Source organism: Ranitomeya variabilis, chromosome 1, assembly GCF_051348905.1.
Source record: "Ranitomeya variabilis isolate aRanVar5 chromosome 1, aRanVar5.hap1, whole genome shotgun sequence".
NCBI classification, from domain to species: Eukaryota; Metazoa; Chordata; class Amphibia; order Anura; family Dendrobatidae; genus Ranitomeya; species Ranitomeya variabilis.
Window position 1 is genome coordinate 910,994,928 of NC_135232.1, and position 26,160 is coordinate 911,021,087.

The 26,160-nt window shown below is 43.3% G+C and overlaps 1 protein-coding gene across 1 annotated transcript in view; it reads right to left on the reverse strand.

Annotated features, from left to right (window-relative positions):
* Positions 1-26,160, reverse strand: part of PRDM5 (PR/SET domain 5) — a 522,790-nt gene that overhangs the window by 474,702 nt on the left and 21,928 nt on the right. Inside the window, exon 3 of the mRNA XM_077279028.1 lies at positions 22,526-22,609. Within this exon, the coding sequence (XP_077135143.1) occupies positions 22,526-22,609 (84 nt within the window). The remainder of the gene's footprint in view (positions 1-22,525; positions 22,610-26,160) is intronic.

The following is a 26,160-nucleotide window of genomic DNA, read 5'->3' on the forward strand; positions in this document are numbered from 1 at the left end:
CAAGATAAAAATGAAGAGAGGATGAGTACAGGAATGCATGTGAATGTTTGCATACAGTGTATGTGGCTAGGTATGAACAACAGTTCTCCATAATTTCCAACACTAGGTTTACAATTATTTCAACTTCCTGTCTCCAGTTACAGAATGAATGCCAACGTCTAATATCAAACTGCTGGTCCCAAAAGGAAAGTCTGTAAGAGAACACCCCACCTATCAAGTAAGGGCTCATACTCAGATGCGAGAAACTCGGATGAGTCTCGCACGTCACCCAGCACTCAGATCGGAGTGTGCGACCGCATAGCAATACATGCAGCCGCACACTCCGCTCCTGAGTGCCGGGTGCAGTGCCAGGTATTGACGTGCGAGACTCATACTAGTTTCTCGCATCTGAGTATGAGCCCTAACACTTATAAGGCTGGAGTCATACTAGAGAGGAATACGGACGTATGAGAGGTGCAAAAAAAAGCATTACACACAGACCAATGTTTCTCTATAAGGCAGCTTCCATCAGCTGTATATTTCTCGGGCTGAGAAAATCGCAGCATGCTGCGTTTGTCAGCGTATTGCGCAAAGAAATCCGCCAACGAAAGTCTATGGGGGCGAGAAAAATACGGATTACACACGGACCACATGTGTGACTTGCGAGAAATACGCACTGGTGTTCTATAGAGAAGCCGGTAATTCAGTGCGGTGTACAGTAAAATCACACTGACAGGTTAGAATGGAATAGCTAAAATAAATATCTACACATAGAATAGGTATATATATATATACTAGATGGTGGCCCGATTCTAACGCATCGGGTATTCTAGAATACGTATGTATGTATTAATGTATGTATGTATGTATGTAGCAGCCACATAGTATATAGCACAGGCCACATAGTATATAGCAGCCACGCAGTATATAACACAGCCCACGCAGTATATAACACAGCCCACACAGTATATAACACAGCCCACGTAGTATATAGCAGCCATGCAGTATATAATACAGCCCACGCAATATATAGCACAGCCCACGCAATATATAGCACAGCCCACGTAATATATAGCACAGCCCATGTAATATATAGCACAGCCCACGTAATATATAGCACAGCCCACGCAATAAATAGCACATCCCACGTAGTATATAGCACAGCCCACGCAGTATATAACACAGCCCATGCAGTATATAACACAGCCCACGCAGTATATAGCAGTGTGGGCACCATATCCCTGTTAAAAAAAAAAAGAATTAAAATAAAAAATAGTAAACCATTTCTCATATCCTGTCGGGTTCTGCAATGATTTTACAGAACCCGACAATTGAATTATCGGCTATTCTGCTATCTCTCTAAGAAATATAAAGATATTGTCAATGACAATATCAGTGTCAGAGCCAATGACATATATATATTTATATATACAGTACTATGTGTAGACATTTATTTTATCTATTCTATTGTAAGCCGTCAGTGTGATTTTACATTACACGACACTGAATTGCCGGCTTTTCTATAGGACACCGATGCGTATTTCTCGCAAGTCACACTGATGGTCTGTATGGTGTGCGAGTTTTTCTGCCACCCATAGACTTTCATTGGCGGATTTCGGGCGTAATACTGTGACAATCGCAGCTAGCTGCGATTTCCTCCGCACGTATAATACGGCCAAGAAAACAACGGATTATGGGAGATTTTTTATCTCATAGCACTTGTCCGTATTTCTCGCTAGTGTTATAGTTAAAATAGTTAATAAATAACATTTCCCACATGTCTACTTTACATCAGCACAATTTTTGAAGCATTTTTTTTGGTTAGGAAGTTCTAAGTGTTAAAAGTTGACCAGTGATTTCTCATTTTTACAACAAAATCTGCAAAACAATTTTTTTTAGGGACAACCTAACATTTGAAGTGACTTTGAGGGGCCTATATGACAGAAAATACCCAATAGTGACATCATTCTAAAAATCACAAACCCCTTCAGGTGCTTCACATGAATTTTTGGAATGTGGAATGAAAAAATAAACATTTACTTTTCCTTGACAAACATTTTCCTTTAAACCTATTTTTTTTTTTTACTTTCACAAGGGTAACAGGAGAAAATGGACTATACAATTTGTTGTGCAATTTCTCCTGAGCATGCCGATACCCCATTTGTGGGGAAAATTTGCTGTTTGGGCATATGGCAGGGCTCAGAAGGGAAGGAGCGCCATTTCACATTTTTTAATGTAAAATTTGCTGGCATAATTAGCGGACGCCATGTCATGTTTTGAGAGCCCCTGATGTGCCTAAGCAGTGGAAACCCCCAATAAGTGACACCATTTTGGAAACTAGACCCCTTAGGGAACTTATCTACATGTGTATTGAGCTCCTTGAACCCACAAGTCTTCCACAGAAGTTTACAACGTAGAGTCGTGAGAATAAAAAAATCATATTTTTCCCGCAAAAATTCATATAATTTGTTGTGCAATTTCTCCTGAGTTCACTGATGCCCATTATGTGGTCAAAAACTTCTTTTGAGGCACATTGCAATCCTCAGAAGTGAAGTAACGCCACTTTACAGTGAAGATTTTGCTGCACTGGTTTGAGGGTGCCATGTCACATTGGCAGAGCCCCTGAGGTGCCAGAACAGCAGACCTGTTGTGATTCGGTTCGTGGGCTCCCCCGGTGGTCTCTTGTGGTACTGGTGTCCTGCAAGCTTTGCCTTCTCAGTTCACCTGTTCCTATCAGGATGTGGGAGTATCCTATTTAACCTTGCTCCTCAGTCATTCTAATGCTGGCCATCAATGTATCCAGAGTGATTCTGTTGCATGTTCCTGCTCCCAGTTTTCTGCTCAGCTAAGTTGGACACTTTAGTCCTTAAGTCTATTTTTGTATGTTTTGTCCAGTTTTGCACTTATGTGAATCTCTGCAGCTGGAAGCTCTTGTTGGGCTGAAATTACCACTCCAGTGGCATGAGTTGTCACATGAGTTAAGGTAATTTCAGGATGGTGTTTTGAAGGGTTTTGCAGCTGACCGCGAAGTCCTCTGTTGTATCTTTCTGCTATTTAGTTAGCGGGCCTCTCTGTGCTAAATCTGCTTTCATACTACGTGTGTCTTTTCATCTGCTCTCACCGTTATTATATGTGGGGGGCTGCTATCTCCTGTGGGGACATTCTCTGGAGGCAAGCCAGGACTGTGTTTTCTTCTACCAGGGGTAGTTAGTTCTCCGGCTGGCGCGCGGCATCTAGAGACAACGCAGGAATGCCCCCTGGCTACTTCTAGTGTGGTGTGTAGGTTTAGCATCGCGGTCAGCTCTAGTTTCCATCACCCGAGAGCTTGTCCGTTTATTCTATGCTTCTGATGTTTCCTTGCCATTGGAAACCATAACAGTATGGCCAGCCTAAATGTTTAATCTATAGGCTGAAGCAGGAGAGAAAAGGAACTGTGTGAAACCTTTTTTTTTTTTTTTTTTCCTTCCTCTGAAGTTGCACTCCAGCTCTAATTGCAGTCTCCTGTTTTCCTCTCCTCTTAACCCCTGAATGGCTCAGACTTTATCTGTTGAAATATGGATCCCCAGAGTCTGGCTACCAATTTGAATAATCTTGCCTCTAAAGTTCAGAATATACAAGATTTTTTGTTACATGCTCCTCGGTCTGAACCTAAAATTCCTATACCGGAGTTTTTTTCTGGAGATCGATCTTGTTTTCTAAATTTTAAATACAATTGTAAATTGTTTCTTTCGCTGAGATCTCATTCTGCTGGAGATCCTGCCCAGCAAGTAAAAATTGTTATTTCTTTACTGCGGGGTGACCCCCAAAATTGGGCATTTTCATTGGCACCAGGGGATCCTGCGTTGCTCAATGTGGATGCGTTTTTTCTGGCTTTGGGGTTGCTTTATGAGGAACCAAATTTGGAGATTCAGGCTGAGAAAGCCCTAATAGCCCTCTCTCAGGGGCAAGATGAAGCCGAAATATATTGCCAAAAATTTCGAAAATGGTCTGTGCTTACTCAGTGGAATGAGTGCGCTCTGGCGGCAATTTTCAGAGAAGGTCTCTCTGATGCTGTAAAAGACGTCATGGTGGGGTTTCCTGCGCCTACTGGTCTGAATGAGTCCATGACAATGGCAATTCAGATTGATCGGCGTTTACGGGAACGCAAACCTGTGCACCAGTTGGCGGTGTCTTCTGAAGAGGCACCACAGAGTATGCAATGTGATAGCTTTTTGTCCAGAAGCGAACGACAGATTTATAGGCGCAAAAGTCATTTGTGCTTCTATTGTGGAAATTCTACTCATGTTATATCAGCATGCTCTAAACGAACAAAGAAAGTTGATAAATCCTCTGCTATTGGCACTTTGCAGTCCAAGTTTATTTTGTCTGTAACTCTAATTTGTTCGTTATCTTCTATTGTTGCGGATGCGTATGTGGATTCTGGCGCCGCTTTGTGTCTTATGGATTGGTCCTTTGCCAGGCGCTGTGGGTTTGATCTAGAGCCTCTGGAAGTTCCTATACCTTTAAAGGGTATTGATTCTACACCATTGGCTAGTAATAAACCACAATACTGGACACAAGTGACTATGCGTATGACTCCAGACCATCAAGAGGTGATTCGCTTCCTTGTACTGTATAATCTACATGATGTGTTGGTGCTGGGATTGCCATGGTTGCAAACTCATAACCCAGTCCTTGAGTGGAAAACCGCATTTAATACGCCTGAGGGCCATTTTGAGTATTTGGTGATGCCTTTTGGTCTGTCAAATGCCCCTTCGGTCTTTCAGTCTTTTATGCACAATATTTTCCGTGAATATCTGGATAAATTTATGATTGTGTATTTGGGCGATATCTTGATTTTTTCGGATGACTGGGAATCTCATGTTCAACAAGTTAGGAGGGTTTTTCAGGTTTTGCGGACCAATTCTCTGTTTGTTAAAGGTTCAAAGTGTGTTTTTGGGGTTCAGAAGATTTCTTTTTTGGGGTACATTTTTTCCCCCTCTTCTATTGAGATGGATCCTGTGAAGGTTCGGGCTATTTGTGACTGGACGCAACCGACTTCTCTTAAGGGCCTTCAGAAATTTTTGGGCTTTGCTAACTTTTATCGTCGATTCATAACTGGTTTTTCTAGCGTTGTCAGGCCTTTGACTGATTTGACTAAAAAGGGTGCTGATGTTGCAGATTGGTCTCCTGCTGCTGTGGAGGCCTTTCGGGAGCTTAAGCGCCGTTTTTCTTCTGCTCCGGTGTTGTGCCAGCCTGATGTTTCTCTTCCTTTTCAGGTGGAAGTTGATGCTTCCGAGATCGGAGCGGGGGCGGTTTTGTCGCAGAAAAGTTCAGATTGTTCTGTGATGAGACCTTGTGCATTCTTTACTCGAAAATTTTCGCCCGCCGAGCGAAATTATGACGTCGGTAATCGGGAGCCTTTGGCGATGAAGTGGGCATTCGAGGAGTGGCGTCATTGGCTTGAGGGTGCTAAACATCAGGTGGTGGTCTTGACTGATCACAAAAATTTGATTTATCTTGAGTCGGCCAGACGTCTGAATCCTAGACAGGCGCGCTGGTCGTTGTTTTTCTCCCGGTTTAATTTTGTGGTTTCGTATCTGCCAGGTACTAAGAATGTGAAGGCGGATGCCCTTTCTAGGAGTTTTGAACCTGATTCCCCTGGTGATTCTAAATCTACGGGTATACTTAAGGATGGGGTGATATTGTCTGCTGTCTTCCCAGACCTGCGACGTGCTTTACAAGAGTTTCAGGCGGATCGGCCTGATCGTTGTCCGCCTGGTAGATTGTTTGTGCCGGATGAGTGGACCAATAGAGTCATCTCGGAGGTTCATTCTTCTGCGTTGGCAGGTCATCCGGGAATTTTTGGTACCAGAGATTTGGTGGCTAGGTCCTTCTGGTGGCCTTCCCTGTCTCGGGACGTGCGTACTTTTGTGCAGTCTTGCGATGTTTGTGCTCGGGCCAAGCCTTGTTGTTCTCGGGCTAGTGGGTTGTTGTTGCCCTTGCCTGTTCCTAAGAGGCCTTGGACACACATCTCTATGGATTTTATTTCTGATCTCCCTGTTTCTCAGAAGATGTCCGTCATTTGGGTGGTGTGTGACCGCTTTTCTAAGATGGTTCATTTGGTGCCCTTGCCCAAGCTGCCTTCCTCATCTGAGTTGGTGCCCCTGTTTTTTCAGAATGTGGTTCGGCTGCATGGTATTCCGGAGAATATCGTTTCCGACAGGGGATCCCAGTTTGTGTCCAGATTTTGGCGGGCGTTTTGTGCCAGGATGGGCATTGATTTGTCTTTTTCGTCTGCATTTCATCCTCAGACAAATGGCCAGACGGAACGTACTAATCAGACCTTGGAGACTTATTTGAGGTGTTTCGTGTCTGCTGATCAGGATGACTGGGTCTCCTTTTTGCCGTTGGCTGAGTTTGCCCTTAATAATCGGGCCAGTTCTGCCACTTTGGTCTCCCCTTTCTTTTGCAATTCAGGGTTCCATCCTCGTTTTTCATCTGGTCAGGTGGAGTCTTCGGATTGTCCTGGAGTGGATACCATGGTGGATAGGTTGCATCGTATTTGGGGGCAGGTGGTGGACAATTTGGAGTTGTCCCAGGAGAGGACTCAACGTTTTGCTAATCGCCATCGTCGTGTTGGTCTTCGTCTTCGTGTTGGGGACTTGGTGTGGTTGTCCTCCCGTTTTGTCCCTATGAGGGTCTCTTCTCCTAAGTTTAAGCCTCGGTTCATCGGTCCTTATAAGATTTTGGAAATTCTTAACCCTGTGTCTTTTCGTTTGGACCTCCCAGCATCCTTTGCTATCCATAATGTCTTCCATCGGTCATTATTGCGGAGGTATGAGGTACCACTTGTGCCTTCTGTTGAGCCTCCTGCTCCTGTGCTGGTTGAGGGTGAATTGGAGTACGTGGTGGAGAAAATCTTGGACTCCCGTGTTTCCAGACGGAGACTTCAATATCTGGTAAAATGGAAGGGCTACGGTCAAGAGGATAATTCTTGGGTTACAGCTTCTGATGTTCATGCTTCTGATTTGGTCCGTGCCTTCCATAGGGCTCATCCAGATCGCCCTGGTGGTTCTTGTGAGGGTTCGGTGCCCCCTCCTTGAGGGGGGGTACTGTTGTGATTCGGTTCGTGGGCTCCCCCGGTGGTCTCTTGTGGTACTGGTGTCCTGCAAGCTTTGCCTTCTCAGTTCACCTGTTCCTATCAGGATGTGGGAGTATCCTATTTAACCTTGCTCCTCAGTCATTCTAATGCTGGCCATCAATGTATCCAGAGTGATTCTGTTGCATGTTCCTGCTCCCAGTTTTCTGCTCAGCTAAGTTGGACACTTTAGTCCTTAAGTCTATTTTTGTATGTTTTGTCCAGTTTTGCACTTATGTGAATCTCTGCAGCTGGAAGCTCTTGTTGGGCTGAAATTACCACTCCAGTGGCATGAGTTGTCACATGAGTTAAGGTAATTTCAGGATGGTGTTTTGAAGGGTTTTGCAGCTGACCACGAAGTCCTCTGTTGTATCTTTCTGCTATTTAGTTAGCGGGCCTCTCTGTGCTAAATCTGCTTTCATACTACGTGTGTCTTTTCATCTGCTCTCACCGTTATTATATGTGGGGGGCTGCTATCTCCTGTGGGGACATTCTCTGGAGGCAAGCCAGGACTGTGTTTTCTTCTACCAGGGGTAGTTAGTTCTCCGGCTGGCGCGCGGCATCTAGAGACAACGCAGGAATGCCCCCTGGCTACTTCTAGTGTGGTGTGTAGGTTTAGCATCGCGGTCAGCTCTAGTTTCCATCACCCGAGAGCTTGTCCGTTTATTCTATGCTTCTGATGTTTCCTTGCCATTGGAAACCATAACACAGACCCCCCCCCATAAGTGACCCCATTTTACAAACTAAACCTCTCAATGAATTCATCTAGGGGTGCAATGATTATATTGACACCACAGGTGTGTCACAGAATTTTTTTTTTACCACATAATTGTGTTAGCCCCAAATTTTACATTTTCATACTGGGAAAACAGTAAAAATGGCACCAAAATTTGTGCCATAAGTGGCTGTACAGTAGTGCTTAGCCATATAGAGAGACTCAGGAGGAACGGAGAGCTATTTGCCTCTTGGCAGATAATTATTATTGTTATTATTTATTATTTTCTGAGAATAGTTTGCAGACTCCATATACAGAGTCCTTAAGTGCTAGAAAAGCAGAATCCCCCCTCAAGTGATCCCATTTTGGAAATTATACCCCTTTGGGAATTTATCTACAGGTGCAATTATTATTTTGACTCCATGGGTGTTTTCGAGAAACAAGCAGCAGTGGATGTTGCTGATTGGAAATTGCAAACTGATGTTGTAGTGACCAGTACGCTGTAGTCACCAGTATCTTGTGCCCAGCTCATGCTTCTGGAGGCATGCACATTTAAATTAGGCGAGTTCTCATCACTACAGAAATGCCAAACATGTGGGAGCTATATGTGGGTTAGGCACACTGGGGCTAAGGAGAGAGGGAGGCATTTGGATTTGGGAGCAGAGAATTTGCTGAATCTCTTTTGAGGGGCCAGGAGCCATTTCACTTTTCCAGAGCCTTTTTGCTACCAGTAACATGGAAGCCCCTACATTTCTGTTAGCAGATGACAGACCTGAGCGGGGGCTTGCTTTTTTGTGAATTGATTTGAAGCTTTTATTGGGAACATTTTACATAACATTCATCACATTTATCCGACGCTCTATGCTGAGCGCTTACATCAGGGTTTCCATCGAAATATTTCGAGTGACGTGACAGATGAAACCCCCTATGGATGCATTCACTATAATGAGACATCAGAGTTAGGGCTCATTCCCACTTGCGATGAAATTGGATGAATGCAATCCAATAAAAATACAGATTGAATTCGGACCTATGTTATTCTATGATTTTGTGTTCCACTGTGTTTTTTTTCAACTTGGATCAGATCACGATCAGATTGGAAAAAACTCACAGCATGCTGCGATTGTAATCGGAAATCAGAACGCATTCTGCAATAGAAGTCAATGGGTGCGAGTAAAAAAAAAATTGCACAGCACTGGGACCATGCGAGTGCTGTCTGATTTTTACACACCGATCCCATTTGAAAAGCCGGCAATTCGAATGCGGGTTACAGTAATATCACAGCATGACAGGTTAGAATAGAATAGATAGAATAGATTAATACACATAGAATACATATATATATATATATATATATATATATATATATATATATATATACACACATGTCAGTGACACACACACACACACACACACATATATATATATATATATATATATATATATATATATATATATATATATATATATGAAGAAAATTGGAACAGCACTAAACACAGTTCCTTAACAAGGTGCACGCATCCCCAGCCAACAATCTCAGGAGGCTCCTTGTAACAATAGAAAAAAATAGAAAAAAACGGGGAAACAGCACCACAGACTTCCAGAAAAAGAGTGATGTTTATTGCCCAAATGGCATGGCGACGTTTCGGATATAATCCTTTCCGAAACGTCGCCACGCCATTTAGGCAACAAACATCACTTTTTTTCTGGAAGTCTGTGGTGCTGTTTCCCCGTTTTTTTCTATTATATATATATATATATATATATATATATATATATATATATATATATATATTACATAGCTAGATAGATAGAAGAAAAGCCGGCAAATCAGCAGCCGCAGTAGTATAAAATCACTGCAGGAGTCGACAGGAAAGAAGAGATGGATTACATACAGTAAATACAAATAGAATAGGTAGATATATAGATGTTATTTATCAGTGACAAATACAATTAGTACAGTGTGTGTGCAGCTTACTGTACGTGTATTTAATTAATAAAAGATTATTTTTTGGAAAAAAATAGCGTGGGCTTCCGCTCAATTTTCATAACCAGCAAAACAAATGGCTGGGTGCAGATATTTATAGCCTGGGATGGGGGTAATACCCATGGATCTTCTCAGACGGCTATTAATATCAGCTCACAACTGTATAATTAGCCTTTACTGGCTATTAAAATGGGGGACCCTAAAAAAAATTACGTAGGATCCCCTATAATTAATAACTAGCAAAGGCTATGCAGACAGCTGCAGGCTGATATTAATAGCCTAGGAAGGGGCCATGGATACTGGCCCCTCCCAGGCTAAAAACATCAGCTCTCATCCACCCCAGAAAAGGCGCATCTCTAAGATGCACCAATTCTGGCACTTACCCTCGCTTTTCCCACTTGCCCTGTAGCGGTGGCAAGTGGGGTGATAGTTTGGGGAGTTGATGTCACCTTTGTATTGTCCGATGACATAAACCCCCGAGGTTAGTAATGGAGAGGCGTCAATAAGATGCCCCCATTACTAACCCCATGTAGTCACATTGTAAGAAAACACAGACACCCGGAAAAATTCCTTTAATGAAAGAATGACACAGACTCCTTCAATATTCTTAATTAAACCATACTTACGACCTTATCTAATTCCACCGAAGCCCTCGATCTCCTGTAATCCATGTCTGGGGGAGAAATACACCATGTTTCAAATTATTATGCAAATGACATTTTTCTCGGATTTTCCTAAATGGTCGGTACAAATGACAGTCAGTCAAATAAAAGTCATCACCCGTTAGAGTATACATCGAATTTTATTGAAGAAACCTCCCAACGATAAAAGTATAAACTCCAAAATGAATAAAAACTCAAAATGCACTGTTCCAAATTATTAGGCACAGTAGAATTTCAAAACATTTGATATGTTTTAAAGAACTGAAAATGCTCATTTGTGGAATTTGCAGCATTAGGAGGTCACATTCACTGAGCAAAAAAGCTATTTAATTCCAAAACATCCTAACAGGCCAAGTTACATGTTAACATAGGAACCCTTCTTTGATATCTCCTTCACAATTCTTGCATCCATTGAACTTATGAGTTTGGAGAGTTTCTGCTTGTATTTCTTTGCATGAAGTCAGAATAGCCTCCCAGAGCTGCTGTTTTGATGTGAACTGCCTCCCACCCTCAGAGATATTTTGTTTGATGACACTCCAAAGGTTGTCTATAGGGTTGAGGTCAGAGGAAGATGGTGGCCACCCCATGAGTTTATCTCCTTTTATGCCCATAGCAGCCAATGACTCAGAGGTATTCTTTGCAGCATGAGATGGTGCATTGTCATGCATGAAGACGATTTTGCTTCTGAAGGCACGTTTCTTCTTATGATCTGGTGGCCTAAGAGCAGCATGAGATGTACTCTGGAGAAGGTGGTACCTGTACTGACCGCAGACCCTGAACTTAACACCGCAACTAGAAGTAGCCGTGGAATGTACCTATCACTCCCTAGACATCTCGACACAGCCGTAGGACTAATTACCCCTAGAGATAGAAAAGGGAAAACTATCTTGCCTCAGAGAAAATCCCCAAAGGATAGAAAGCCCCCCACAAATATTGACTGTGAGAGGAGAGGGACATAACATACACAGACTGAAATCAGAATTTAGCAAAGGAGGCCACTTCTAGCTAAATAGAAAGGATAGGACAGAGTACTATGCGGTCAGTATTAAAACACTAGAAAATATCCACCACAGAAAATACAAAATCTCCACAGCTAACTAAAGATGTGGAGGGTATATCTGCATCTCCAGAGATACCAGCTTGGCTAAACAAATCCTTATACAGACCAAGCTGGACAAAACAAAAACATGGAAAAGAACTGAACAATAAGGCCACAGCATGTGGACAGCAAAAATCAATGCCAGAACTTATCTTTGTTGAAATGAACAGCAAAGCAGGAGAGACCAGGCAGGGATGTGAATCCTCCAGGAACAATGGACAACTGGCACTGACTAAAGGGTTAAGCAAGACTAAATAGCCCAGTCAGAATTGCAAAAAGTGAACACACCTGACAAATGCTGCGATTCAGAGACAGCAGCGCTACCACTTACAACCACCGGAGGGAGCCCAAGAGCAGAATTCACAACAGTACCCCCCCCCTTGAGGAGGGGTCACCGAACCCTCACCAGAGCCCCCAGGCTGATCCGGACGAGCCAAATGAAAGGCACGAACCAAATCCTCAAAATGAACATCGGAGGCAACAACCCAAGAATTATCCTCCTTGCCATAACCCTTCCATTTGACAAGATACTGAAGCTTCCGCCTCGAAAAACGAGAATCCAAAATCTTCTCAACCACATACTCCAACTCCCCATCAATCAACACCAGGGCAGGAGGATCAACAGAGGGAACAACGGGCACCACATATTTCCGCAACAAAGATCTATGAAAAACATTATGGATGGAAAAAGAGGCTGGAAGGGCCAAACGAAAAAACACTGGATTGATAATCTCAGAAATCCTATAAGGGCCAATAAACCGAGGCTTAAACTTAGGGGAAGAAACCTTCATAGGAACATGACGGGAAGACAACCAGACCAAATCCCCAACCCAAAGCCGGGAACCAACACACCGACGACGGTTAGCAAAACGCTGAGCCCCCTCCTGAGACAACACCAAATTGTCAACAACATGAGCCCAAATTTGCTGCAACCTGTCAACCACAGAGTCCACCCCAGGACAATCAGAAGGCTCAACCTGCCCCAAAGAAAAACGAGGATGAAAACCAGAGTTACAAAAGAAGGGTGAAACCAAGGTAGCAGAACTAGCCCGATTATTAAGGGCAAACTCGGCCAATGGCAAGAAAGCCACCCAATCATCCTGATCAGCAGACACAAAGCATCTCAAATAAGTTTCCAAAGTCTGATTAGTTCGCTCGGTTTGGCCATTTGTCTGAGGATGAAATGCGGAAGAAAAAGACAAATCAATGCCCAGCCTAGCACAAAAGGCCCGCCAAAACCTAGAAACAAACTGGGAACCTCTATCGGACACAATATTCTCCGGAATGCCATGCAAACGAACCACATGCTGAAAAAACAACGGAACCAAATCAGAAGAGGAAGGCAACTTAGGCAAAGGTACCAAATGAACCATCTTAGAAAACCGGTCACAAACCACCCAGATAACTGACATCCTCTGGGAAAAAGGAAGATCCGAAATAAAATCCATTGAAATATGCGTCCAAGGCCTCTCAGGGACCGGCAAAGGCAAAAGCAACCCACTAGCGTGGGAACAGCAAGGCTTGGCCCGCGCACAAGTCCCACAGGACTGCACAAAAGAACGCACATCCCATGACAAAGAAGGCCACCAAAAGGACCTACCAACCAAATCTCTGGTACCAAAAATCCCAGGATGACCAGCCAACACAGAACAATGAACCTCCGAAATCACTTTACTAGTCCATCTGTTAGGAACAAACAGTTTCCCCACTGGACAGCGGTCAGGTTTATCAGCCTGAAATTCCTGAAGAACCCGTCGTAAATCAGGGGAGATGGCAGAAAGAATCACCCCTTCCTTCAGAATGCCGACCGGCTCAAGGACCCCAGGAGAATCAGGCAAAAAGCTCCTAGAGAGGGCATCAGCCTTAACATTCTTAGAACCCGGAAGATACGAGACCACAAAATCAAAACGGGAGAAAAACAGGGACCATCGGGCCTGTCTAGGATTCAGCCGTTTGGCAGACTTGAGGTAAATCAGAATCTTATAATCGGTCAAGACCACAATACGGTGCTTGGCTCCCTCAAGCCAATGTCGCCACTCCTCAAATGCCCACTTCATAGCCAACAACTCACGATTGCCGACATCATAATTGCGTTCCGCAGGCGAAAACTTTTGAGAAAAGAAGGCACACGGTTTCATCAAGGAACCATCAGAATTCCTTTGAGACAAAACGGCCCCTGCCCCAATCTCAGAAGCGTCAACCTCAACCTGAAAAGGAAGAGAAACATCCAGCTGACGCAACACTGGGGCAGAAGTAAAACGGTGTTTAAGCTCCTGAAAGGCAGAAACAGCCGCAGAGGACCAATTTGTCACATCAGCGCCTTTCTTCGTCAAATCGGTCAGGGGTTTAACCACACTGGAGAAGTTGGCAATGAAACGGCGATAAAAATTAGCAAAGCCCAAAAATTTCTGAAGGCTCTTCACGGTTGTGGGCTGGATCCAATCATGAATGGCCTGAACCTTAACCGGATCCATTTCTATAGATGAGGGAGAAAAAATGAAGCCCAAAAAAGAAATCTTCTGTACTCCAAAGAGGCACTTAGACCCCTTCACAAACAAGGCATTATCACGAAGGATCTGAAATACCATCCTGACTTGTTTCACATGAGACTCCCAATCATCTGAAAAAATCAAAATATCATCCAAATATACAATCATGAATTTATCAAGATAATTCCAAAATATATCATGCATGAAGGACTGAAACACAGATGGAGCATTAGAGAGTCCGAATGGCATCACAAGGTATTCAAAATGGCCTTCGGGCGTATTAAACGCAGTTTTCCATTCGTCACCCTGCTTAATACGAACAAGATTATATGCCCCTCGAAGGTCAATGTTAGTAAACCAACTAGCCGAAACATGCAGTAGAATAGTATAGCAAAGGGAAAATCAAAACGTGTATCATATAAGCCCCTTAAAAGTTTAAATTTTATTAAATATATTAAAAATACCACTTCCCAGTGAGAACAAAATAGATTAAAACAGACCTACTGAGTGCACCTATCCTAAGAGCTTGACCCTCCACTCTCCTGCTATCCCTTCCTAGCCTGTGGAGGTTGGCACCCTGATAGATGTTTTGGCGCCCCCACTCCGACACAAACAGCCAGTGAAGGGGATATTGTCCCCAAAAAAACGGAACACTTAGCTGTCAGTCAAAAGACGCCCTGACGCGTTTCCCCGTCATACGGTTCCTCAGGGGGCACAAACAGATATAAGGCTGTTTTTGTTATGGTTTACCTTTTTTTAGTCCAGTGTTCCATGCATGAATATAGACACTGACTATCGCTTATTATCTATAGGCATTTGTATACCATCTTACTTTCTGCGCTGTCAGGCGTAAGGATATTGTCTGGATGTTTATGCATTTATTTATTACAACTGTGTATATATTGCCAGCAAGTTGGCCATGCATGGCTTTCAATTAATTTGGACTGAACCAGGTCATCTGTATCTATGCTTTTTCCTCCCATTTATGTCTTATTGTCTCTTTATATGGGTTCATCTCAGTCATTATGTGTGACAATGACCACATGTGTATTTTGAGGTACTTAGTATATTGTCCTGTGTGGGACGCCACCTAGGGAGGTTGTTAGCATTATATGTGCACCTTAGTCTCTTTTTGCTCTTCCTTCATCTCTTTTATTGCTTTTTGTTTTCTCGCCTTTAGCTGGTTAGTGACTTTATAGGGCCAGCAGGCGATAGCCGTCGCGGAGTGGGGGCGCCAAAACATCTATCAGGGTGCCAACCTCCACAGGCTAGGAAGGGATAGCAGGAGAGTGGAGGGTCAGGCTATTAGGACAGGTGCACTCAGTAGGTCTGTTTTAATCTATTTTGTTCTCACTGGGAAGTGGTATTTTTAATAAATTTAAACTTTTAAGCGGCTTATATAAACCAACTAGCCCCCTTAATCCTAGGAAACAGATCAGAAAGCAAAGGCAAAGGGTATTGGAATTTAACTGTGATCTTATTCAAGAGGCGATAATCAATACAGGGTCTCAAGGAGCCATCTTTTTTGGCAACAAAAATAAAACCTCCCAATGGTGAAGAAGATGGCCGAATATGCCCCTTCTCCAAGGACTCCTTAACATAGCTCCGCATGGCAGTATGTTCTGGCACAGACAGGTTGAAAAGTCGGCCCTTAGGGAACTTACAGCCTGGAATCAAGTCAATAGCACAATCACAGTCCCTATGCGGTGGAAGGGAACTGGACTTGGGCTCATTGAATACATCCTGGAAATCTGACAAAAACTCAGGAATTTCAGAAGAGGGGGAGGAGGCAATTGACATCAAAGGAACGTCACCATGAACCCCCTGACAACCCCAACTAGTCACAGACATAGATTTCCAATCTAATACCGGATTATGCACCTGTAACCATGGGAAACCCAGCACAATAGCATCATGCAAATTATGCAACACCAGAAAACGACAATCTTCCTGATGGGCTTGCGCCATGCACATGGTCAGCTGTGTCCAAAACTGAGGTTTATTTTTAACCAACGGTGTAGCATCAATGCCCCTCAAAGGAATAGGACTCTGCAAAGGCTGCAAGGGGAAACCACAACGTCTGGCAAATTCTAAGTCCATTAAGTTTAGAGCGGCGCCTGAATCCACAAATGCCATGACAGAAAATGACGATCATGAGCAGATCAGGGTCACAGATAACAGAAATTTAGGTTGTACAGTACTGATGGTAACAGAACTAGCGATTCTCTTAGTACGCTTAGGGCAATCAGAAATAACTAGTGTTGAGCATTCCGATACCGCAAGTATCGGGTATCGGAATTCCGATACCGAGATCCGATACTTTTGTGGTATCGGGAATCGGTATCGGGATTAATATCCATGTGTAAAAGAAAGAATTAAAATAAAAAATAGGGATATACTCACCTCTCCGGCGGCCCCTGGACTTTACCGCCGTAACCGGGAGCCGTTGTACCTAAGAATGCGCGCTTGAAGGGCCTTAGATGACGTCACGGCGCTCTGATTGGTCTGTAGCGGTCGCGTGACCGCTACGCGACCAATCACAAAGCCGTGACGTCACCTAAGGTCTTTCAAGCACTTGAAAGACCTTAGGTGACGTCACGGCTTTGTGATTGGTCGCGTAGCGGTCACGCGACCGCTACGCGACCAATCAGAAGCTGCGGACGTCTTCTAAGGTATTTCAAGCGCTTGAAAGACCTTAGGTGACGTCACGGCTTTGTGATTAGTCGCGTAGCGGTCACGCGACCGCTACGGACCAATCAGAGCGCCGTGACGTCATCTAAGGCCCTTCAAGCGCGCATTCTTAGGTACAACGGCTCCCGGTTACGGCGGTAAAGTTCAGGGGCCGCCGGAGAGGTGAGTATATCCTTATTTTTAATTTTAATTCTTTCTTTTACACATTGATATGGTTTCTTCTCTAGTTTCCTCTCCTTCATACCCTGGGAACCATACAGGATACCGTCCGATACTTGGTGTCCCATTGACTTGTATTGGTATCAGGTATCGGTATCGGATTAGATCCGATACTTTGCTGGTATCGGCCGATACTTTCCGATACCGATACTTTCAAGTATCGGACGGTATCGCTCAACACTAGAAATAACATGAGCAGAATCGCCGCAGTAAAAACACAACCTATTCTGATGTCTGAATCCTTGTCGTTCAGCTCTAGACACAATCCTATTACACTGCATAGGCTCAGGACTCCGCTCGGAAGACAATGCCATCGTGTGCACAACTCTGCGCTCGCACAAGCGCCGATCAATCTGAATGGCCAGAGACATAGAATCACTCAGACCAGCAGGCGTGGGGAACCCCACCATAACATCTTTAACGGATTCAGAAAGACCCTTTCTGAAAATTGCTGCCAAGGCATCCTCATTCCATTTAGTCAGTACAGACCATTTTCTAAATTTCTGGCAATATGATTCTGCCACTTCTTGACCCTGACACAGGGCCAACAAGGTCTTCTCAGCATGATCCACTGAATTAGGTTCATCATACAATAACCCAAGCGCCTGAAAAAAGGTGTCTACATTAAGCAACGCCGGATTCCCAGGTTCCAGGGCAAATTCCCAATCCTGGGGGTCACCATGCAGCAGAGATATAACAATTTTAACCTGCTGGATGGGATCACCAGAGGAATGGGGTTTCAGAGCAAAAAACAGTTTACAGTTATTTTTAAAGCTCAAAAATTTGGACCTGTCCCCAAAAAACAAATCAGGAGTTGGAATTCTAGGCTCTAAAACCAGAGTCTGAACGATATAATCGGAAATACCCTGTACTCTAGCAGCAAGTTGATCCACAAAAAGAAGCCAATCCCTGAACATCCATACCAGCGCCGAACTCCTGAGCCACCCAGAGGTAAAGAGGGAAGAAAAAAAAAAAACACAACAGACTACAGAAAAAAAAATGGCTCAGCACTTTCCTTCCCTTCTTCTGAGAAGCGGTTAACTCATTGTTGGCCAGTTGTACTGTTATGATCTGGTGGCCTAAGAGCAGCATGAGACGTACTCTGGAGAAGGTGGAACCTGTACTGACCGCAGACCCTGAACTTAACACCGCAACTAGAAGTAGCCGTGGAATGTACCTATCACTCCCTAGACATCTCGAAACAGCCGGAGGACTAATTATCCCTAGAGATAGAAAAGGGAAAACTATCTTGCCTCAGAGAAAATCCCCAAAGGATAGACAGCCCCCCACAAATATTGACTGTGAGAGGAGAGGGAAAAAACATACACAGACTGAAATCAGAATTTAGCAAAGGAGGCCACTTCTAGCTAAATAGAAAGGATAGGACAGAGTACTATGCAGTCAGTATTAAAACACTAGAAAATATCCACCACAGAAAATACAAAATCTCCACAGCTAACTAAAGATATGGAGGGTATATCTGCATCTCCAGAGATACCAGCTTGGCTAAACAAATCCTTATACAGACCAAGCTGGACAAGACAAAAACATGGAAAAGAACTGAACAATAAGGCCACAGCATGTGGACAGCAAAAATCAAGGCCAGAACTTATCTTTGTTGAAATGAACAGCAAAGCAGGAGAGACCAGGCAGGGATGTGAATCCTCCAGGAACAATGGACAACTGGCACTGACTAAAGGGTCAAGCAAGACTAAATAGCCCAGTCAGAATTGCAAAAAGTGAACACACCTGACAAATGCTGCGATTCAGAGACAGCAGCGCTACCACTTACAACCACCGGAGGGAGCCCAAGAGCAGAATTCACAACAGTTTCTGCTTTTTATACCATGGAAGAAAGTTGTCAGTCAGAAACTCTATATACTTTGCAGAGGTCATTTTTACACCTTCAGGAACCTTAAAGGGCTCTACAAGCTGCTTCCCCATGATTCTGGCCCAAAACATGACTCCTCCACCTCCTTGCTGACGTTGGAGCCTTGTTGGGACATGGTGGCCATCAACCAACCATCCACTACTCCATCCATCTGGACCATCCAGGGTTGCTCGACACTCATCAGTAAACAAGACTGTTTGAAAATTAGTCTTCATGTATGTCTAGGCCCACTGCAACCGTTTCTGCTTGTGAACACTGTTTAGGTGTGGCCGAATAGTAGGTTTATGCACCACAGCAAGCCTTTGAAGGATTCTACACCTTGAGGTTCGAGGGACTCCAGAGGCACCAGCAGCTTCAAATAACTGTTTGCTACTTTGAAATGGTATTTTGGCAGCTGCTCTCTTAATCGAATGAATTTGTCTGGCAGAAACCTTCCTCATTATGCCTTTATCTGCATGAACTCTGTCTGTGCTCTGTTTCAGTCACAAATCTCTTCACAGTATGATGATCACTCTTAAGTTTTCATGAATTATCTAATGTTTTCATACCTTGTCCAAGGCATTGCTCTATTTAAGGCTTTTTAGCAGCAGAGAGATCCTTTTCATTTCCCATATTGCTTGAAACATGTGGCCTGCTTAATAATGTGGAACATCATTTTTAAGTAGTTTTAAGTAGCTGAACTGCGGTGACCTCGGTGAGCATCATGAGAAAGTCTCATGGTGCAGAGGCGAGTACACCAGGAGAATTTCAATGCGGAGATCATTCTCTGCGCAATGCTCCTCTATGCTGCTGTCACTACTGACAGTGGCATCAGAGGTGTTAAACACCTGCGGTCGGTGCTAGCACAGATCGTGGGCATTGCTGTGGGGTGTCAGCCCTCACACAGAGCTGACACTTGCTCGTGATCACCTTGGCGCTCAGCGTGAGGCCGCGTGATTAAGCCGCCATACATATACTGCTCTTGGAGGAAACGCAGATCTCGCAGAGAAGTACATGTATGGCGCATGTTGGGAAATGGGTTAAAGGGAACCTGTCAGCAGGATAGTGCACAGTAACCTACACACAGTGCCAGGTCGGCACCATTATACTGATTAAAATGATACCTTAGTTGATGAAATCCATCTTGTGGTTGTTCTTTAATAATTATTTTCAGTTTGTAGTTAATGATATGCTCGTGCCCTAAAGCAAGTCTGGAGGGGGGGTCTGTCTGTACGTGGTGCTCTGATTAGGTTGGTTTCACATTTGCAGGCGAGGGCTTTGCGAAAAGCTGTGTAGTTCCTACATTAAGCCCCGCCCACTGCCACACCTCTTTCTTTAGCTTCGCCTATGTCGGCATGTGTCCTGCGTACCCTATCTTTAACATTGGGTACGCAGCCATGTGGATGTATGTGGATGCCTCCGCATGCGCCGTTTTGATGCTGTGCTGACCACAACAAAATGCAACATGTTGCGTTTGATGCAGGTAGGTGCAGCGTGAAAACGACACATGTGAAGGCATCTGCATACATCTGCATGGCCTGCGTACCCAATGATAAAGATAGGGTACGCAGGACGCATGCAGACATAGGCGGAGCTGAAGGAAGAGGTGTGGCAATGGGCGGGGCTTAACGGGGAAATACGCAGCCCTCCGCAAAGCCCTCGTCCGCAAATGTGAAATCATTCCCTAGAAAATTCTGCACCACATTACAAAATGCATTCCAAGCTCTTTCTTCTGTCTCATTCATTGATGTTATAAAATTTGGGTCTCTCATAAGTGTTCTTATTTGAGGTCCATCAAATATTCCAGCGTTTTTCCTCTTTTCACTAAGACCAGGAAAAGTTGAACATATATAGTTAAAGCATTCTCCACTGTGATTGAGAGCTTTGATGAACTGCTTCATCAATCCAAGTTTTATGTGTAAGGGAGGAAAGACAATATTCTTTCTATCCACTAGAGGATCATGGATGACATTCTTATCGCCAGATGCCAAACTCTGTCGCTGAGGCCATTCAGTTTTCACCCAATGCTCTGCTGTAGCTCTACTGTCCCAGTAGCACAGAAAACAAGGGTGTTTTGTGTACCCTCCTTGCAGACCCAAAAGAAAGTTAACCATTTTCAAATCAACACAAATTAACCACCCAAATTAAACTAAATTTACCTTAGTGAACCGTATAAACCAGCACTTTTCATACACTACTTATATTTATCATGGAATTCACGAAAACCGAGCTATATACCTATAGCGCAAAAACGTGATGTGATAGAGAAATTATAAGATCCGATTTGAATTCAGCACCCTCAAATTAGTCTAAAACTGTTCTTAAAGTCCATGCCAGAAATTTTATTTTTGTAGACCAGTGTTATAATTGTTTCTTTCCTATCTCTCTCTTCTCATTTTCCTCATATATTTCTTTTTCTATCTCCTTTGCCATCCCAATTTTAGTCTACTTCTCAATGTCTTCTCCTCCCCCCACCCTTGCGCCACTTCTTTTTTCAAATTTTCCTGCTGCTGTTTCCTTCAGTTTCAGTTACACCGCCAGACTTATTAAACCCCTATCCTTTAACACTTGCTTTGCAATTGTTTTTTTCATCTAAAGCGATGAAACACGTTGTGCAAATAAAAAGTTTCAGCTCATCTTGGTCCTAAGGATTCTTTATTACAGCAGTGTAGCCTGATATCATCTTATTATTATTATTATTATTATTATTATTATTATTTATATAGCACCATTAATTCCATGGTGCTGTACATGAGAAGGGGTTACATCAAAATACAAATATCACTTACAGTAAACAAAACTAACAATGACAGACTGATACAGAGGGAAGAGGACCCTGCCCTTGCGGGCTTACATATAGTCCTAATTGGTCAACTATCCAGGAGGAGATCATCCCCAGCCACGAGGCAACAGGAGCTGATATCTTCAGGTGGTCATAGGAGTTCTGCCTGCACACAACCTGCTCAGGTGAGCACCTTCCCTTTTCTTTCCTTGCACCAAAAAAGAATCACCCAATGGTCATGTGCACTTTTTCCCCTACATATTTTCTACTAGTTCTAGATAATGTCACTGTTGAACCAAATTTAAGTAACTTCTTGATGGCCGTCTTCAGTGTTCCATGGTATATCTCATGCCTTGGAAATATTCTTGTATCCTTTTGACTCATAACTTTCTTCCTCTGAAACTATTCTACTTGGTATGATTTTTTTACACAAATAAATATTAGGTGGGGATTATATCTCTGGTATATTAACTTATTGGGAGAATGGTGCTCCTTTGACTCATATTGCTAATGCCAACTATAAACCAGGAAAAAGCAAGTTGAGTTAACTCTTATGGAAATGTGTCCAGTCGATCATTGGTATCTATGGAAGTAATACATTTTTTTTAGCTCCCATAGACTTCAATCAACTACCTCTTCATTGAAACCAAAGCAGCTGGCGGCCGCAATGCAGCCGACCACCCCATCTACTTGAGGCATTTATGGGATATTCTTTGAAGGGAAAATGTCATGCATACAAAATTGTTGCAAATTTAATGATGCGAACCCAGAGACATAATCAAGCTTTATATATTTTATGAGCAGTTTTCAGAAAGAGATTTAGTTGGAACTCTTTCTAAAAATTTAATTTATGATAGCAATTAAGTTTGGTCATTTTAAAATGAAAAGAAGAAAAAATATATATGCAGTTACCTCCCACATTAATCTGTTATCCATAATTTCATCGACTTCACTTGGAATTCGCTTTTCTCCAGCAAATGGGCCAAACTTCTCACCCTAGCACAAAGCAAAGAAGTTAAAATTAATGTTTTGCAAAAAATTGTGAAACGCTTACTCATGGATTAGGGTTGAAGCATGATGGAAAGGTCTTCCATGAGATTAAAACTGCCTTTATCCCACAGATCTGTGCTATGAGATCTGTAGCGCATAATCATTATTAGGCTGGGGTCACACTTAAGACAATACGCCACGTATTATACGTCCGTACTACGGCCGTAATACGGAGAAATGTTCCCAAAATATTGATCCGTAGTCAGGGTGTGTCAGCGTATTTTGCGCATGGCATCCTCCGTATGTAATCCGTATGGCATCCGTACTGCGAGATTTTTGCTCAGGCTTGCAAAACCGACATCTAATGGATTTATGTGCTCAAATGTTAGGGAAAACATATATACAGTATATATATATATATATATATATATATATGCCATTGAGACACATATATATATAGTCTGTATTTATATTTCATTCAGCGCGATATCTGTGAAAAGTCGGTAATTCAATTACCGGCTTTTTCTTTCTCCTGCACAAACCCGACAGGATATGAGACATGGCTTACATACAGTAAACCATCTCATATCCCCTTTTTTTTTGCATATTCCACACTACTAATGTTAGTAGTGTGTATGTGCAAAATGTGGGCGCTGTAGCTGCTAAAATAAAGGGTTAAATGGCGGAAAAAATTGGCGTGGGCTCCCGCGCAATTTTCTCCACCAGAATGGTAAAGCCAGTGACTGAGGGCAGATATTAATAGCCTAGAGAGGGTCCTTGGTTATTGGCCCCCCCGTGGCAAAAAAACATCTGCCCCCAGCCACCCCAGAAAAGGCACATCTGGAAGATGCGCCTATTCTGGCACTTGGCCACTCTCTTCCCACTCCCGTGTAGAGGTGGGATATGGGGTAATGAAGGGTTAATGCCACCTTGCTATTGTAAGGTGACATTAAGCCAGATTAATAATGGAGAGGCGTCAATTATGACACCTATCCATTATTAATCCAATTGTTTGAAAGGGTTAAAAAAACACACACACATGATTAAAAAGTATTTTAATGAAATAAACACAGCGGTTGTTTTAATAATTTATTGTTCTCTCAATCCATTTCCAGGCCCTCGCTTGGCAAAATAATAAACGCACAAGATACATACCCTCAGCTGAAACGTCACGTCCCACGAGGAAATCCATCTGAAGGGGTTAACTAATATTACAGGCATGAGCTGCGATAAACCACTCGCTCGTGCCTGTAATCCCCGGGTGCTGAAAGGAAAGCTGGATCTGTACTTACATTGAGTCGCGGTGAGGCGCCCTCTGGTGGATGTTCTCATGAACTGCAGCCTGGGAACTTTTTCCCACACTCCAGGTCATATGAGGACATCCACCAGAGGGCGCATCACAGCGACTGAAGGAAATGTAGGGCAATGACCTACATTTCATTCATTCGCCGGGGAATTACAAGCAGGAGCACACCGCTGCATTAGCAGGGCTCCTGCCTGTAATATTAGTTAACCCCTTCAGATGGATTACCTCGTGGGATGAGACGGTTCACCAGAAGGTATGTATCTTGTGCGTTTATTATTTTGCCAAGCGAGGGCCTGGAAATGGATTGAGAGAGCAATAAATTATTACAACAACCGCTGTGTTTATTTCATTAAAATACTTTTTAATCATGTGTGTGTGTGTTTTTTTAACCCTTTCAAACAATTGGATTAATAATGAATATTAATATCTGCCCTCAGTCACTGGCTTTACCATTCTGGCGGAGAAAATTGCGCGGGAGCCCACGCCAATTTTTTCCGCCATTTAACCCTTTATTTTAGCAGCTACAGCGCTGAAATTTTGCACATACACACTACTAACATTAGTAGTGTGGAATATGCAAAAAAAAAAGGGGATATGAGATGGTTTACTGTATGAAAACCATGTCTCATATCCTGTCGGGTTTGTGCAGGAGAAATTAAAAGCCGGCAATTGAATTACCGGCTTTTCTCTCTAACACTGGTGCGTATTTCTCGCAAGTCACACTGCTGGTCCGTGTGGAATCCGTATTTTTCTCGCCCCCATAGACTTTCATTGGCGATTTATTTGCGCAATACGCTGACAAACGCAGCATGCTGCGATTTTGTACGGCCGTAGAAAGCCGTATATTACGGATCCGTAATATATGGCTGATAGGAGCAGCCCCATTGAGAATAATTGTGCCGTATTTAATGCGAGTTTTACGGACGTAGTTTCTGCGCTCTTACGTCCGTAAAACACGCATGTGTGACCCCAGCCTTATTGTTAAACACTGTTATTCTATAAATTTAGGATACTAGGATTTTATATGTGAAGAGTCAGACATGAAGTACTCACCCACCGGACATACATATAGAGGACATCAATAAATATTTTTTATTATGTAAAAGTGACATTATACAACACAGAGAAAAAATAAATATAGTCTAAGGAAATACTGGATCTATACTTGCATCACATGGCATGGAGAGTAGTGGTTATCTTTCTCATAGACTTAATAAAATAAACCAGAAGAAACATTAAAATTTGAGTTCCGTGGGCACCATAGCAACTAGCAAAGGTGCCTCAGACTGTGAGGGGTTACTAAACAATAGTAACAACAAAGCAGACAGCTGACAGACATCACTGGCCCCACGCAGCTGGCCACACAGCAAAGCCCGCCCGCTGATCCGCTTGTCCCTGAGCCCCCTTGGACGTCCAGCAAGAGGTACCGGTGCAGCCCGCATCTGTAGTCTCAGTAGCACAACTACTGACATCATGCGGAGGACCCATCATGACCTGGAATTGATGAGAGAAGTCAGTGCCAATGGAAGGGGTGGGGCTGTGCAAAACTGCGCACAGCTGATCGACGCAGGGACGGACCCAGTCCTCATGGCCGCCGCAACTTCTGATCAGGTGCATGGAAACAGCAATTGTGGTGGGTCTCCTCATTATTGTCTGAGACACCATCATTGCTACCACAGCTGAAGTCGCCGGACAAGTCCCAGAAGATCTACGCCAAGAGGGTTTACTGAGACCATTCATAGAAGACTTTCGCCATGTACCACCCATTCATCTTCAGATGATTAATCACCCCCTAGTCAGCTAAGTTACAACTGCTTGAAATGATACATTCGCAAAGTCGGCTGGGGTGAGTTGACATGCAGTGGTTCTTGGCCTACGGCAATCTACAGTAATGTGTTTAGTGCAAATGATGATTTTATTAAAGCCTTAAGAGTGTTTTAGAGAAATTGGAGCAAAAGGACAACAACCCAAGATCTCAGGATCCTTCAGGGGAGCATTGGCTCTGCCTGGGTGGACTGAATTTTGCGCCAATTTAATTTATAGGGATATAATGTTTTGTGGGTTTGCTCCACTTGTCACTCCCGTGTCTATGGAGACAAGGGACAAACGTATCCAACATGAGTTTACAGATATTTATTCTCTCAATCAAGTAGATCATGTGAAAGTTAATCAGGAAAGGGTTTTTGAATGTAATTCAGAAAGGAAGACAATGGTAGCAAAAGCGTTCGGGAATTGGTTCCAAACTTTTCTA